The following is a 17,465-nucleotide window of genomic DNA, read 5'->3' as shown; positions in this document are numbered from 1 at the left end:
TAGTTTGGACTGATTAATAACTGCTTTACAATTGTTGCGAGCTCTGGTGTAGGCAGAAAATGAAACTGAAGAATCGGAAACAAGCCAATTATGATATGCAACAATTCTCTTGAACAGCCTTAGCACATTTATTGGAAAACTAAGGTTTAGATAAAGGATGAGATTTTAAAGCGGAGTGTGGAATAAAGGATTCCATTCCTACAAGAATAATTTCACTGACATGATCTGACCAAACATTGACATCAGAGGTTTTGGAACAGTAATCCAACCAAGAAAAAGAAGAAAAGAAATCTCACAGATCATCCCATTTTGCATTCTTGTAATGCCAAACAACATGAGATGGGAATAGCTATGAGATGAAGGCCCCATTGGTGATGATACAATTACCAATTGTGATCTGAAGTGCCTAAAGAATCACTCACTTCGACCGTGTACTTAGAAGGGTTATTTGTGAGAAAAAGATCAAGCGTGTTGGCTGTATGGTTAGGATTGTCTGGTATGTAAATGAACAATCTGTGCAAGGTCATTAGTAATTGCAAAAGCCTCAGCATCTCGACCAGCTGGGTCTGTGTGACGAGAAAACGGAAGCCACCTGGAGTTGTGAACATTAAAATCACCAAGGAAAGGACCACACTGTTGGGAAAATTGGACTGGAGAAAGTAAAGTTGCAAAGAGAGGAAGTCAAAGAGTTCCAAGTCATTAGTCGAGTTGGGAGAATGGTAGCGACAACAGACAAATTTGACGGAATGAGATAGAGATTTTAAGCAAGAGAAGATCGAAAAGAGGAGATTCCAAATTATCAAGTCTCCGACAGGGCATATCACAATGGACATATGCACAAGTACTACCTTTTAGGTGAAAGGAATCATATAGTGAATAAGTTGGGCAACTAAGATGAGTGGTGGTTGAATCAACTGATAACTGAGATTCTGTCAGAAAAAGTTCATGGGGTTTGGCAGACTGCAAGTGGAAATGGACATCGTTGAGATTAGAATTGAGAACACGTATATTTGTGAAATGAACTAGGAAGTGTTCGGGACATTAGATCTTTTCGCAGATAAGTTTGCTCTATTAGTTTGACAATTCATGGTGCATTCAATGGTAAGAAAAAGTGGGGAGTGACTTGCTGTACGAAGTAATGAAATTTTTGGATATGGCTTACACATGGTAAGAATATACCCAGATCCTTGACATAACATAGGACAACAATGCCCCCCGCAAACACACTACTCAGACTCCCTCCAGTCACTATCTGGCAGAGTATAGGCAGCAAGATTATACACTAGCTGATCTGGAAGCCTCCTAGAGAGTTACCAATAAGTTCGGTCCAGTATACTAACTAGTGGCCAGCCTGCGAGCACCGTTTTAGAGCTGTACCCTCAAATTGTAAGGAAGGCTGGATCTTGCCATGGTGTTCATCATAACCTCAAAACACATCAATCATACTGCATGATGGAAGAGATGGGGAAGGGTTGACTGGAACCTAGCTCTGGAGACTAAACATGGGTTTAACCACTTCAAGCTTCCAATAAGCAAAGTGGTGTTATTGCATGGTTGATGAGAGTCATCTATGACCTAGTGTTGCCTGATAATACAAAGAGACAGCATTCCTCCATGTGGTGCAGGCACCACACCCCGACCTCTGCTTACGTTGGTTTATACCTGGGTGGTCGCACACAGTGTGCTTGCAAATGGGGGTTATACCCAGGATTACTAACCATCCCACCATTGTGAAGGTGCAAGCAGAGGATTTGGTTGTCACAGACTGTCCAGACTTCGCCGTAATTGGGCCCACTTGCCTTGAGTGTCACCCGAATATCAGTTCCATCAGCGTTTTAAACTCAGAGGTGTCTGGCATATCTGAGAGAATGTCTGCGGTAGCCTCAAGGACCTGGCGTTCTACTGTGTGTGTGTGTGTGTGTGTGTGTGTGTGTAATCAATATAAAAATTAAAATCGAATCAATATATATATATATATATATATATATATATATATGTCAGTAGCATGGTAAAACTGTAGAGCAAAAAATTAACAAAAAAATTAACATTTGGAGGATGTGCATTTTGCTGCCTCTAATGATAGCTTTATATTTATTTATTTTCTATAGTATGAACCAGAGCTGTAATGCTCAATACATTCTACGTTGATATCAATATTTGTAAAATAATAAGAGAAGTTTACCTTAATATAATACATAGAACACTTCCATGTGATACTCTCCAGAAATTAAAACGAAAAAATCGAAAATCTTACATTAGAGTAACAAATAATTTAAAATCAATTTAACGCAATTAAAAATGATAAAATTAATTAGAAAAAATTAAAATTTAATGAAAAAATTGCTTAACGACTTTCCTTCCTGAAGCTGACAATGCTTTTCGACCATATGTCGTGATCACAGGAATAAAAATTACCGAATAAGGGCAAGTATGAAACTTAAATATGGATTATTGGTCTTCGCGCATGTGCTTTTACGTAAAAGCCCATGAATCAGAGATGAGATATGGCCGACGAACATTAACAGAATTTTCACGTATAATTACGTTGGACACTAAGTATTTTGGCCTCGTTAAATAAAAAAGTGCGCCTTTCATTAACAGCGTGAAAGGCTATTTCTGACGCTGCTGAATGAGAAGCACGAACTGAGGCCACATGTTGATTAACACGAATATTCAAAGGAAAACGCGTCAAACCCTGGTAAGACGAGTCGCAATCACCGCAAGGAATGTTGTATACCAAGTGATTAATTTGTAATGTTCGTAACATTCCACAAAAAGATTTATTTATTCAACAAGTTAACCAAGTGGTGAATAACATAAAAGAAACACGACTTCCTAAATTGAATACACATGACAGTTCAGCTTTACGTGAACTTCGAGAAAATAAAGACATTATTATACAGAGGGCAGATAAAGGAGATACAGTAGTAATACTCGATAAACCTGATTATATTAATAAGTTAGAATCAGTTGTTTAGATACCTTCACTTATCTTGAAGTAGATCCTGCACTATTTACCAATTTAGTCAATCAATATAATAAAACGTTAATCATGTATCGAAAAAACGTTACTACATTACTATGGCTCAGTTAAAGGAATTGAAGGCCAGAACATACAATATTCCTGCACTTTTCGGTCAGATAAAATTACACAAGACTGGATTTCCTATTTGGCATATTGTTTCCTACAGAAACTTGGCATTTTCATCCTTAGCCACACATGTATATAGCATTATAAAATGCTTTAGACAGGTGATACAATTTGGGATTAAGAACTACAATACATTATTTAATAACCTTAAGGATTGTAGACTTGGCAACAATAACAATTTATTCTCACTAGATGTTACCTCATCATATACGAATGTAAATGTTGAATACACATTAGATATTATTTCGGATGTTTTAAATAATAACTATTTACCGATTAATTATATGAAGCTTCCTATTAAGGAAATTTTTCACTTAATTAAACTGTTAGTTGAGGCCAACTATATCACCTTTCAACACAAAGTATACAAACAAATTTTTGGTTTGCCAACGGGATTGAGCCTGAGCGGCTTAATATCGGAGATCTATCTCTCAACGATTGAACATATACATTTGATGCCTTTTCGACCCTGTATCACATATGTATCATATGGGAGATATATTGAGACGATGTTCTAGTTATTACTGATAGTAGTACTATCCAAGACATTTTACATTCGTTTAATAATATTCATTCTAGGCTCAAATTTACATTGGAAAGGGACGATACAGATACAAAGTCATTAAATTTTCTAAATTTCATGCTTACTCGGGACTCGAATAAAATCCAATTTAACATCTATCAAAAACCTACAAACACCGGTATGCTTCTACATTATAACAGCTATCACCCGTTCACCTACAAAAAGATCAATTATCTTTAATCAATTTAATCAAAGTCAGTTATCTGGAATAATTTGAAAAGCTGATTTTTTTTTTTTTTTTTTTTATTAACAGTAGTACAGTAAGCTCCAGTTATAGTGGTGACACTATAACTGGAGCTTACTGTACTACAAATTGAATTTTACTGTACTACAAAATTCAATTTGCAAACAGTTTTGCAAATTGAATTTTTGCAAAATTAAATTTTCAAAACTGTTTGCAAATTGAATTTTGATTATAACAAGTGAAAGATCGCGTTTACTACCTGTTTATAACAGATTGTACAAACAAAAAGCCTAATAAATCAAAAACTGCAAATCGTTTTTATTGTTTTATGATTGTGACCTCTAGAATTCTTTGTGACCTTCAGAAATGTCCTTTAGAAAAATATCACAGAGACTACTGTTTTCTCGGAAACGTTTGTACCAAGAAGCATTTCCCTGCCAAAGGCAGCCCAACAGGCGCACATTCATCAGGGTACAAATCACCTTAGAGAACATGGGCGCTTCACACATGGAGTACGAGCAGGTAGGCCCAGAAGCATACACCTGATGTTGAGGAAAGGGTGTTTAGAAAGAACATCCTGTAACATCTATAAAATCCTGTGGTGCTGAAACCAAAAATTAAAAATGTATTATCTTATATTTAATAAAACCACCCTTAGCAAAGGATTCACAGCTTTTTGCTAAACTAGTGCTCGCATAGTCAGTGGCGAAACTTAAGAGAAAATGTATATTATCTCGAAAACGGTTCATCTGCGGCCCGACGTGCACTGGGTCTTTTTTGCTTATTATAGTTTGTACTTTTCACCTTTAAATTATTGACCATTTTTGAAACACCCTGTATATATTTGAATAATGAATAGTTGATAAAAGGTAGTGAAAGAAAATAGTTGAAAACGTTAGTAAAAGATCATTAGATCAAAACGTTAGTAAAAGATCAAACATCAGAGGCAGAAAAATGCATATTCCTCTACATGATGCCTAAAATGTAACTAAAAGTAGATTTCAAATAAAAACTAATGCCAGTAGCATGGCAAAACTGTAGAACAAAAATAATAAATTAAACAAAATAATTAAATCAACAGAGAAGGTAACAAGACTAAAAATTGTAGTAGAAACTCTCCAAAATAATTTAGAAAATCCAATTAATAATCATAAAAATCAGTTAAATTTTAGTGCCAATTACATAAAAATTTAACGGCACCTTCCTAGTAGGGTGCCAAATCCAAATTAACAAAAATAGACTGACCATTATTTATGCCCCATATCAACAGAGGACCAATCACAAGGCCAATAATGGTCGGGGAATCACTGCATTTCAATCATTAGACAAATCGCCGCAACAGCGAACCAATCGAGGGATCAAGCCAACATCTAATCCCCGGATGGAACAATACCAATGCAGAGAATTTGAATAACGGTGGTCCTCATGCAGCAAAAAATAAAATATACAACAGACTAGCACTCCAGAGCAAAGTCACACCACTGACACAATGTAAGTTTAACCAGATTATATAGACTGATAAAGAACTATAGATGGCAGTACAGTTCTTTACTGGTCAAACTTACATTGTGTTAGTGGTGTGGCTTTGCTCTGGAGTGCTAGTCTATTGCATATTTTATTTTTTGCTGCATGAGGACCACTGTTATTCAAATCCTCTGCATTGGCGGTTCGATCTGGGGATCAGATGTTTCATCGATCCCTTGATCAGTTTGCCGTTGTGGCGATTTGTCTAACGATTGAAATGCAGCGATTCCCTGACCATTATTGGCCTTGTGGTCCTCTGTCGATATGGGCAGTCTACTTTTGTTAATTTGAATTTATTTTATTGTAGTTAGTTTACGACTCTATTTGTGATATTTCACGTAATTTGGACTTGTTACCGTAGTAGGAGAGCGCAGTTAAATTTTTATGTAATTGGCACTAAAATCTAATTGATTTTTATGATAGTTTCTACTATAATTTTTAGTCTTGTTACCTTTCCTGCTGATTTAATTATTTTGTTTAATTTATTATTTCTGCTATACAGTTTTGCCATGCAACTGACATTAGTTTTTATTTTAAATTTATTTTTAGTTATATATATATATATATATATATATGAACTCCCCAGCTTACGTAATACTCGACTTTATGTAAGTTTTTGCCGGCCGGGGCAAACTTAAAAAAATTGTGGAAATGTATTTTGCATCCCATAAGAATAAATGGAGGCAGTGTGAAAATATCGTAATGTGAACCCAATAACACAGAGATTCCCAAAGTTTCTTGGTTCACAGCGCTCTTAGTGTCCCAGTAATTTTTCCCACAGCACCCCAGGCCAAAAGAAATACTTAACACACTGGTTTTCGACCATTTAATAATCTGATTCTGTGTGTGTGTGTGTGTGTGTGTGTGTGAGAGATATTAAAAAAAATGTTATATGATAGTTATTATAATAATATAATTATAAACAAAATTAAAATTCATAATGCAAATTAAATATACTTATATAATAATTTCATTCTTTATATAGCGGTACTAAATAAACATCAATTATAGATCACTACACCTTTTTATAATGAAATAAATATATAAATTTAAAAAATATATAATAATAAGTTTAAGTAACTTAATCCAAAATTACATACATGGTACCCCTAGAATGTTGTTGCTGCACCCAGGTTGAAAACCACTGCAATAACGTTTTTTTTTTTTTTTTTGGTAATTTGTTCCAAGACCTTAGAAGTTAAAATTTTCGCTATATAACACTCTAAAAGGTCATTTTTATAATGGAAATAAATTGTACTACACTTTCTTCATTATTATATGTTCCGTTATAAGAATCAATTTTGAATGCCTTTGTGATATTTTTCTAAAACACATTTCTGGAGGTCACTACCATAGAACAATAAAAACAATTCGCACTTTCCAGTTTATTGGGCTTTTCTGTTAGAGCAATCTATTATAAATGGGTACAAGCTTGGGTATTGCAAATGCAATAAGATTGGGTACGAAACTCAATCTTATTGCATTTGCAATAATACCGATAACTGGAATTCTTTGGATTTTTATGTTATAGTATTATACTGAAATGTGTTCCCCTTCACTGAAATCTTCAATCATATAAAAAAAACAAATTTTCAGAATCTTCGATTCATTTCTATTTACTTATTACAACAGTGAAGGGACCAATGGAAAGTGCAAGTGCTGGCAGTGCTAGGAAACAAAACAAAATTGATTTAGAAATGAAGATAATTAAGTATGAAGCAGGACAAATTTTGTCATCTATTGCACGGAATTAGGTCTCACTGCTTCAACAGTGAGTACTATTTTAAGGGACAGTGCATCTATAAGAACATGTTAAAGGATCAACAATGATCACAAAACAGAGTTCAGGTGCTATATCGAAGATGGAAAAGCTATTAATAATATGGATGGAAAATCAGATTCAGAAGCAAGCGCCCCTGAGTCCAATGGCCATTCAAGCAAAAGCAAGAAGTATTTATGAAGATATTAAGGATAAGTATGGCAAACCCCAAGCCAGGTTCATGGCAAGCAACAGGTGGTTTAATAGGTTCAAGCATCGTGCTGGTTTCCAAAACATTAAAGTACTGTATGCGGTGAAGTCGCCAGTGCAGATTCTGGAGCTGCAGAGAAATTTTGTGATGTGTTGGAAAAACCCTTCTAAACCTTCACAGCCCTCAACTTCTGCAGCGGCGTGCTCATCAGCTTTAGAGTTAATTCTGGCAGTGATGCTTGAAAGATAAAACTTGCTGACGTTATGCCTGTCTCCTATCTCTTTTTGTAATTTTTCCTGTGCATGAGATAAAAAAATTGAATAAATAATTCTATTTACACGTTCGTTGAACATGTCTTTTTTCTTCAATCAAATTCAGTGTGCATAGTTGCGAGTGCTGCATAAGCATTTAGGGAAATTCCGACTTATATAAAATTCGACTTATGCAGTGTTCCGCAGACCGCAACCCTTACGTACATTGGGGAGTTGCTGTACAGTTAGTCTGCGACTTACATAAGCCCGAGTAACATAAATTCAGACTTATGTAAATTTTTTTGGTAAAATCGTAAAGATACTTTCTGTATAATTTTTAAGAGTGAAGTCGAATGAAGGAACAATAAGTATAAGTTTTTATTTTTGTTCCCATACAAACTACGTTGGATAATAACCTGCAGCATAACTAGCATCTAGGTAAATAAATTTCATTTTCTGCTTTAAAAATTCTGAAGAAATATTCGACACATGTTTGAGACAGGTGAACTACGTTGGAAGCACTTCAGAGAAACCCCCACAACTTTTAAGCCACATGGACTGTCCCATTGACTATTTCTTTGGAGAATTACACTCTATCCGTTTAACATCCTTGATGGAATACGCAACATTCCAAGAGCCTGGAATGATGTGACAACAACTTGTATGAGCGGAGTTTGGAAAAATCTTCTAAAATATTCCGAGCTTGATAACGAAAGCTTCAACAAAGATGAGCTGATGTCTTCTGTTACCAAATAAATTGTAAACTTAGCCCAGGAGTTGCAGCTGGTTCTGGAGAACGAAGATGTAGATGAGTTGCAGATGAACGAGGTGAAGATTTAACAACAGAAGACTTAGCTCAGTTGAATGCACAAATAGTTGAGGAGGAAGGGAGAGCAGAATCTGTTGAGGAACCGGAGCAACCAGAAGCGTTTCGTAAAATTCAGGAAGGTCTCTGTTTGATGAAATGGATGAAAACACTGAACATTCCTTGAAAATAGAAAGAAAAGTTCAAGATTGCTTATCATGAATATATGAAGAGAAAAAAAGCATACGAAACAGATGAAGATCGAACAGTTCATATCATGTACTATCTCCCTGATCTCTACTCGGCCTACAACACCCTGTAATTAATGCTTCAGGCTCGTTTTAAGGTTCCTTCAGTTCATCACACCTGAAGTGTATACACTGATTCACTGTGTGGTTTAGTCCAATTTTCTTAAATACATACACTTTGGTTTTGATTCCCTTAGCAGCCCTTATAAAGCCTACACAGTGTATGAAATACATGTTTTTACAGTTCAATAACTTTTCTTATGTGCCATTCCGGTTAATTCACCACTGTTCCCAGATAGTTTTTAATTGTTATGGCATATAATTATTTTTCTTCATTCTTCTGAGGATATTATGTAGTTTTTGTAATTCTGACATATCAGGGATACAGTAGCAATATTTTATTAGCCATTCCCGAATTATGTAAAAATCAACTTACGTAAGAAGCCCTGGAACATACCTCTTACGCATATTGGGGACAGACTGTATATTTATTTATTTACTTATTTTTACAGTTATATTGTAAAAGATTCATTTTCATTACATCTTCATTTATTAAAATTAATTTATGTTAGGAAACTAGAAATTAAAGCAGTTTTTTTTTTAAATGTTGATAGTTAAAAACTGAAATGGAATAGAAAATGGAAATACATATAGCTACGTCATAATTACCAAGATCAGTATTGAAATCCTATCAATATTTTTAATTAAACAAAGTTAAGTTGTCCATGCCCTACTATATTCTGTAAAACTCAATCCACATGATTGGGTAAAAGTGGGTGTTAAAGACACTGATAAATATATTAATTCCACATAAAAGAAATGCAGCAACTTTATTACGTTTATGCACAAATGTTAGCTTCCTCAATTCTCATTATTCTTAATTTTCTCATAATCACATTGAGAAATTAGCTATATGTTCTGGAAAGTCAGCAATGGAAGAAAAGCTTTCAATTCCAATCAAAATTGTCTTAAAAACCAAGCAGAAACCTCAATGAAGCTCAGAAGTGAATGAGGGGAAATTGCAGGATTTATATGACGATAGGTATTTACATTAAACACAGGGTGATGCAGATAATGAAAACCGATTTATTCCATATTAATTTTTTTTTACATTCATATGTTTCAACATAATGAGATTATCATGTATAAACAATCAACTTTTATTAGTTAAAAAAAATAAATAATAATAAGTGTACAGCAATACCTTGCACAGTGCAGCTTCAATCAGTACAGGATTCGCTATAGTGAAGTTTATTATCTGAGACTGCAATTGTTATCAATTAATTTCTTTTCTTAGTCTACCTCATCACTATTTGTATTTATTATTTTTTCTAACTAATCATGCATAATTATTTCTAATATAAAAAAATCCTTATGATACTCACATACCATTATTTTTCCCATTGAAACTATTCCTCGTTTAGTGCTAATTCAGTCAGTGCGGTAGTTTTTTTTTTCCAATGCATTAACCACACTGTGCGAGGTATTCCTGTATTTCTTCTAACTTGGTTAATTATCAACTATATATTTTCAAAATAAAATTGATGGTTTTTTACACACACACACACACACACACACACACACACACACACACACACACACACACACACACACACACACACACACACACGCGTGCGTGCGTGCGTGCATACACACACACACATACCTTCTCTGAGCAGCTTCTATTGCTGCTTTTTCTTGTTCTGCTTTCCTTTTTTGCTCTGCAGCTTTTTGTTCTTGTAACTCTTCATCAGCCTTTTGTTTATGATATTTTGCTGCCCTTTCTGCCCTGCAGTTAGAAATCATAGTCAAAAATCTGACAGTTAAAGTAGCATATTAAGTCAATAATGCAGATAAGTTACAAAGTCAGTAGAGACAATTCTTGAGGGAAGGGGAGAAATAAACAGGCTGGTTATAACAGCACATGTCACTAAGGTTTTGAGGTGTGTTGACTCAAAGTAGTTGATCACAGAAAGCTGAAATTTTGAATGAAGAATAAACAGATGCATAAATAAGACATGGAAAAAAAGTATATTTCTGAAGTGATTTTGGGATGAGTTGTTGATATACACAGTAATATGTAAATCAGATACTTCTGAAGTGCCAATGAATGTGTATATTGACAAACTGAAGAAGAGAACCAAGATAATGTATAAACGTTAAAAAATAAAAAAACTGAGTGTAAGCAATGTCACCTCCATCGCTTCCTCTACCTATTTATTTCATGTTGTAGAAACCTCTACATAAATTTATATTTTACTTATTTTAAAATTAGCTTAAAAAGATTTTTATGAGTTTAAAAGTTAAAAAAATTTAAAATTAAGGATAGGCTGAAATTGATGATGTAAACAATTTGCTTGTAAACATCATCACAAAAAAGGATGACGCTTGTAAATACTGATGATGATACTAGTCACTTGCTACAAACAATTTGAAATAAAAAAATAAAGAAGAAAAATAGAATAATTATTACTGAAATTATAAGTTAAATATTTACCCTTAGCTATGCATTGTGTTGAATTATGTAATAACATTTATAATGACATAAATGAAACAAAAAAAGACAGGATTAATTTGTTTGTTCTACCATTACATCCATTTCAATGAATGAAAGCAAAAATGGGCTGATAGAAGCTAGCTACACAACATATAAGATGCAGCATCACTTGGTAGTTTTAAAGTGCCTAACAGCTGTTTACCACGTTTTTGTTTTAGAAATAAATGCAGGGAGAGAATGCTGAATGAGAATAGTAGCAGTAGTAGCATGTGATGCAAGAAAGCAAGTGTATGAGCTTATGAAGCATCAGCCAAAAAAAAAAAAAAAAATGCCAAGAAAATGCAGACAGATTTGTAATGCTTGAACTGATACAAAAAAACTTTGGTAAAAAAATCAGTAGCTTTGAAAGTTAGGTCCGTATTGCAATTTTGAGTTTAATTGCATGTTTTAAACCAAAGGTGTTTATTTTTCCAGGATTATGTAGTTGCTGGCCTGGTTTATTTGTGACATGATTTTTTAAGGAAAGTTATGAGAAACAAATGCTTAGGTGTGCTTGTTTTCATTTTATTTTATGAAGTTAATGTATGTTCTAAACCAATTAGAAAGATTTTCTGCCCAGTGTTTAAAAGTATAGTCCAGATCTTAAAAAAGACAGCAAGTTGCACATCAAATTTTTGCTGTTTTAGAAGAGTAGAGGCAAGCCATTTTGCTTTTTTCAAAAGGAGGCATAATTAAATGGGTTTTAAAGATAAAGAGGAAATAAATCTTTAAAAATGTATCTGTACTTTGCAACAATCTTCTGTTCAACTCAAAAGTTGGTGTCTTCTTTTATATGCTAAAGCACCTTTCCTTGGTGATGATTCTGAAATATATGTTTTTTGTTGTTGTTATTATTAGCCATATGGTGCAAGGAAGCCTGAGGCTTTTGCTGCACCAGCCAAAAAAAAAAAAATTCTGAGTTACCCTGTGTGTGTGTGTGTGTGTGTGTGTGTGTGTGTGTGTGTGTGTGTGTGTGTGTGTGTGTGTGTGTGTGTGTGAGTGAGTGAGTGAGTGAGTGAGTGAACAAGAGTCAGAAGTAGAAGGGAATCAACAAGAAAGAGAAGAATGATGATATCCAGCTCAGTGACAAGCCCATACTCACCAGATGTGAACCAAGTATTACATTCAGACAGACAAACCCTAGCACAAAGGCTAAAAAATTGAAAATTTGATTAAAAAAAGTAATATTGTAATTTTAAGCTTTTCTTGTTTTTATAAGTTGTCCTTCTCTGCACCCATTCCAACAGATCTACATCTTTCAAATTCTATCAGTTGGACGTGCAGGGCAATTTGAGATCTCAGCATTATTCTAGGAATACAATAATAATACATTTTAATCAAAAACTTTAAAAAAATTTATATTTTTTTATGTAAAAAAAAAATGGTATTCCAACTGTAGAATTTGTTCATAAATAATTCATTCCTATAATCCTTCCTAACATTATCACCTACTTTGTTCAAATTAAAATCACTCTTTCATAGCGTTCTGTTTCCTTTAGTGTATATTAAAATGTCCAAGTATGCCAAATTTTGAAATACTGAAGTTTGAATTAACATGGTTTTACTGTATTACAGAAGAACTCAGGGTTCCTTGAGAATAATTAATCCATGAAACTTCTTTCTCTACCAGAAAGACAGAGAACAAGGCCTTAAATCTTTAAAAGGGTTGAGAAAATTAAGGATAAGGGCATCTTTAGAATAAGTCATATGACATAGGGGAAATAAATTAAACCCAAATAATTTGTTTGATCCTTTCGTAAACTAATTCAAGCTATTCACTTTCACAACTCCAGGTGGAAGTTTTGTTCCATTGTTTCAGTTTTGTTCCAATAATTCTCTTGCTGAAAGAGAATTGTTGGAAAAAAACACTTTAATTCTTATTTAGAACTAATTTTTAACTTTAATTAGAAATAATTAGTGTTCCTTAAGCACTTTAATTAGTTCTCACAGGTGAATAGCTTACGGACATTGCAATTTACAGGATTAAAGTGTTTGATGGTGTTGCATTTAATAAGGGTAACCATTAGGGCCCCTGAATAATCTTCTTGTTCTTCTCTGCACTCATTTCAACATATCTACATCTTTCCTGAAATCAGGCCTCCAAAACTGTATTACAGGTTTGGAAATCTCAAGATGCAACTTATATAAAGAGATAAATAATAATCTGTTTGTTTCTGCTGGCAAAACTCAAATATTATTGGTAGAATCACAGAGTGTTAAAATAAATTCCCACTCCTATTCTTATGGAGGTTGCAAGAATATTAGCCACCTGGAGTAGAGAAAGCCAATGCTACTACTGCTACAGCAGTACCTCCCCTCCCAAAAAAAAAAAAAACTGTTTTCCTCCTCACAGAGGTGCTGACCTTCAAATTTCCCCATGCTGTCAAATGCAACTAGCCATAGAAATAACTTATTCCAGTTATTACCAACTCAGTGGCTAAAAGAAAACTTCCTACAGTCTTATATTAAATTCTTTCCTAACAATTTGAATTCATGTCACTATCCCTTCTAACGAAATACCTATCAGATATTGTCTTTTCTCGCATGGGTATTCTTTCAGAAGGCTCAATACCCATACTGTGGACTCTTTCAAGAAGTCTGATGTCTTTCTTAGATGAAATTTCTATCAAAAATAGTAAAAAGTCTTCCACAACACCCTGAAATAGTCATTACAAAAGTGGACACATACATTATTTTCTTTGAATAAATACATGTTTTCATAATTACAAGTGCCCAATGACTTTTGGTAGGACAGTGTATTATTATTATTAGCCATATGGTGCAAGGAAGCCTGAGGCTTATGCAGCACCAGCCAAAAAAAATTTCTGAGTTACTCTGAGAGTTAGAGAGAGAGAGAGAGAGTCAGAAGTAGAAGGGAATCACCAAGAAAGAGAGAAGAATGCTATCAAGCTCAGGACCCTAGGTGTGCCAAGCCCATACCACCAAATGTGAGCCCCTGGGGTTAATACAAAGTAAATACATTAAGTGATAATGAACCTTGTAACAGTGAAGTGGAAAGGGATGCTGGGTCCATGTTATTCTAGTAAACATTTTTAAAAACAAAAAATAATTTTATATTTAAGCTATCAAATATTCCACATACCTTTTCTGCAAATGATAAACAATTAGCATAAGTAGTAGTGACATATGATTCAAGAAAGCAAGCTCATAAAAAAAATAAAAAAAAAAACATCCCATTTCACCTATCAATTCTCTCAGAACATTTGTACTGTTCTTCCTTCAACTTATTTGTGCTATCAATTTCCACTATGACAGATGGAAATTTGTTCCAACAATTAACCATGTGCTGGCTTTTTTTTTTTTTTTTTTTTTGGTAGTTGTTGGCGCATAGGCTTCTGTGGCCATAATGCACCTCCCAAGGTTTTTGCAGTACTTTGATCCAAGCCCGAGGCGGGAATCAAACCCGCGACCTTTGGGTTGCCAGGCAGGCACTTTACCCACCCGGCTAGCCCGGTCGGCTGTGTGCTGGCTAAAGGCAAATTTCCACATATCCATTCTGCAACTGTCTTTCCTTAATTTGAATTTATGCCCCTTCAAGTATGCAATCTAGGCAAGAGGCAGAATCCCATCACACTGAGCTTGCTGTTTGTTTGTTTGTTTGTTTGTTTGTTTGGGGATTTATTAGGCGCATCGGCAACTATGGCCATAGTGCGCCAACTGAGCTTGCTCAAACCATTCAAACCCTTATGCACTTTAATCATATCATCTTACAGGTGCCTAGTCGCCAGATGCTGCAATTTGCAGAACTTAAACCTTTCTTGGTAAGAGCACTCCTTTGTTCCCCTCACCAATCTCGTTACCCTTCTCTGTACTCATTCCAGCAGCTCTACATACTTCCTAAAATGAGACCTCCAGACCTGTACACAGTACTCAAGGTGTGGGCTGACCATTACCTTATACAATGGGATAATCACCTCCTTGAGTATTGCATACAGGTATGGAGGCCGTATTTCAGGAAGGATTTAAGTTGCTCTAGCAGCCTGTCTGCATCACTCAGAAAACCATATTTGACTGTTTTTTTGACAATTATGCCCAAGTCTTTTTCATTCTCCACTACCATGAGTGTAGGTAGTACTGCACAGTTGTTATGTTACTCTGGGGTTACTACTACTCATATACAGTACTTTACACTTATCAATGTTAAACTTCAGTTCCCACTTCTCAGCTCATCTGCTCAACTTTTCTAGATCCTGTTTCAGTAGCATACTGTCATTAACAATCCTGTCAATCTTTGAATCATCTGCAAACTTGGACATTAAGCCTGACATAGCTTCATCAATATATTGATAAATACAGAAAACAACAATGGACCCAACACCAAACCCTGGGGAAATCCACAAATAACATTAGCCCACGAAGAGCAGTGTCCATTTGACCACTCTGTCTTCTCCCACTCAACCATCCTTTTATCCATTGTAGCAACTTGCCCTCAAAGCCATACTGCTCCAGTTTGTACAGCAGTCTTTCATGTACAACAGTATCAAAAGCTTTCCTGAAATCCAAGTGTATGTCATAAAAATTATTTTTTGCATCCAGTTCCTTTGTGACCATATCATAGTGTCCAATCAAATTGGTCAGACAAGATTTCCCTTTAACAAATCCATGCTTTGTCTGAACTATAACTATATTCTTGTCTAGACGATCCTGCTTTGCTTCTTTAACAGGTGCCTCCACTGTTTTCCTGGGAACAGAATTTAAACTAACAGGTCTGAAATTACTTTCAGGAGTAGGAGCATGTATACCAATGCTAGAAGTATAGTAAATAAATTTGATGAATTTGAAGTGTTGGTCAAGACATCAAAGGCGGATATTGTTGGGATAGTAGAGACGTGGTGTCACACAGATATAAGGAATGCAGAACTCGAATTTGGGGAGTACAATGTGTACAGAAAGGATAGACAGGATAGAAAGGGAGGAGGTGGTATGCTGTTAATTAAGAAAAACATAAAATCAAAAGAAGTGCCTCCAGTTGATATAGATGAAGAGTGCACTGTTGAGTCAGTTTGGTGTGACATAAGCACTGCGAAAGCAAAAATAAGAGTAGGAGTGTGTTATAGGCCTAATGACTCGAATGAGTACAATGAACAATTGTACAGAGAAATACAGTGGGCTAGTAAATCGAAATGTCTTATAATGGGGATTTTAACTTCCCAGATATTGACTGGAACTTGTGGGTTGGTCACTCACACACTAGTCAGACTTTTGTGGATTTATTGGATGATTGTTTTCTGCAGCAGCATGTTCGAGAGGCAACCAGAGAAAGTAATACTCTTGATCTGGTTATCAGCAGTGATCATTCGTGTATTAAGAATTTGCAGATAAAGGAACCACTAGGTGGAAGTGATCACAGTGTACTGATGTGGGATTTACTTAAAGATTTAATTACCATCAGGGGTAAAGGAAAGGGTTTTTGCTTCCGTAAAGGTGAGTACAGTGGTCTCCGACAGTTTTTAAATTCTGTACAGTGGGATCAACTGACGATGTTACCACCAGTAAATTCTAAGTGGGAAGCATTCAAGGAATTAATCGTGGATGCTACTAAAAGTTTCATACCTATTAAGAAATATTGTTCAAGGTTTAGGCCTAAATGGTTATCTAATGAACTAATGAGACTCGTAACAGGGAAGAAAAATGCATGGGAAGCATATAAATTATCAAGTGACTCAGAAGCCTATGGCAGATATAAGCTAGTCTGTAATCAGGTCACAAAGGAGGTTAAGCAGGCGAAGGCAGATTACGAGAAATCCTTGGCAAAAGATGCTAAGAAAACCAGCAAGGATTTCTTTACTTATAAACTCTAAAAGGAAGAGGATGAATGTGATTGGTCCACTTGACATTGATGGTTCCACTGTTGATGATCCTGCTCAGATAGAAAACAAACTGAATGAGTATTTTGCATCTACATTCACGCATGAGGAATTATTAAGGTTTGAAAATGGCAGAAGGTTATCAAATTGTAGCAGGATACTTAATGATTTTGTAATAACTGAAAGCAAAGTGGAGGAGAAATCGTTGAAGTTAAACATAAGAAAAGCACCTGAGGTGGATGGGATCTATCCAGTTATATTAAAGGAGGCGGCAAAGCAACTAAGCAAACCGTTAGCCATAATTATGAGAGCATCCTTGGTTTCAGAGGAGGTCCCCACGGACTGGAGATGTGCAAATGTATCCCCAATTCACAAAGGGGGATCA

At 35.1% G+C, this 17,465-nt stretch overlaps 1 protein-coding gene across 3 annotated transcripts in view; it reads right to left on the bottom strand.

Annotated features, from left to right (window-relative positions):
- The window catches only part of LOC150089814 (UBX domain-containing protein 4), a 206,620-nt gene that overhangs the window by 72,739 nt on the left and 116,416 nt on the right, over positions 1–17,465 (bottom strand). For all 3 annotated transcript variants that reach the window (XM_090389660.1, XM_090389659.1, XM_090389661.1), the window contains exon 10: positions 10,383–10,505. In XM_090389660.1, the coding sequence (XP_090245786.1) occupies positions 10,383–10,505 (123 nt within the window). The remainder of the gene's footprint in view (positions 1–10,382; positions 10,506–17,465) is intronic.

The sequence above is a fragment of the Mastigoproctus giganteus genome, chromosome 2, assembly GCF_048544385.1.
Source record: "Mastigoproctus giganteus isolate SK-2022 chromosome 2, ASM4854438v1, whole genome shotgun sequence".
In the NCBI taxonomy this organism is placed as follows: Eukaryota; Metazoa; Arthropoda; class Arachnida; order Uropygi; family Thelyphonidae; genus Mastigoproctus; species Mastigoproctus giganteus.
This window is presented reverse-complemented; position numbering and strand designations above follow the sequence as displayed.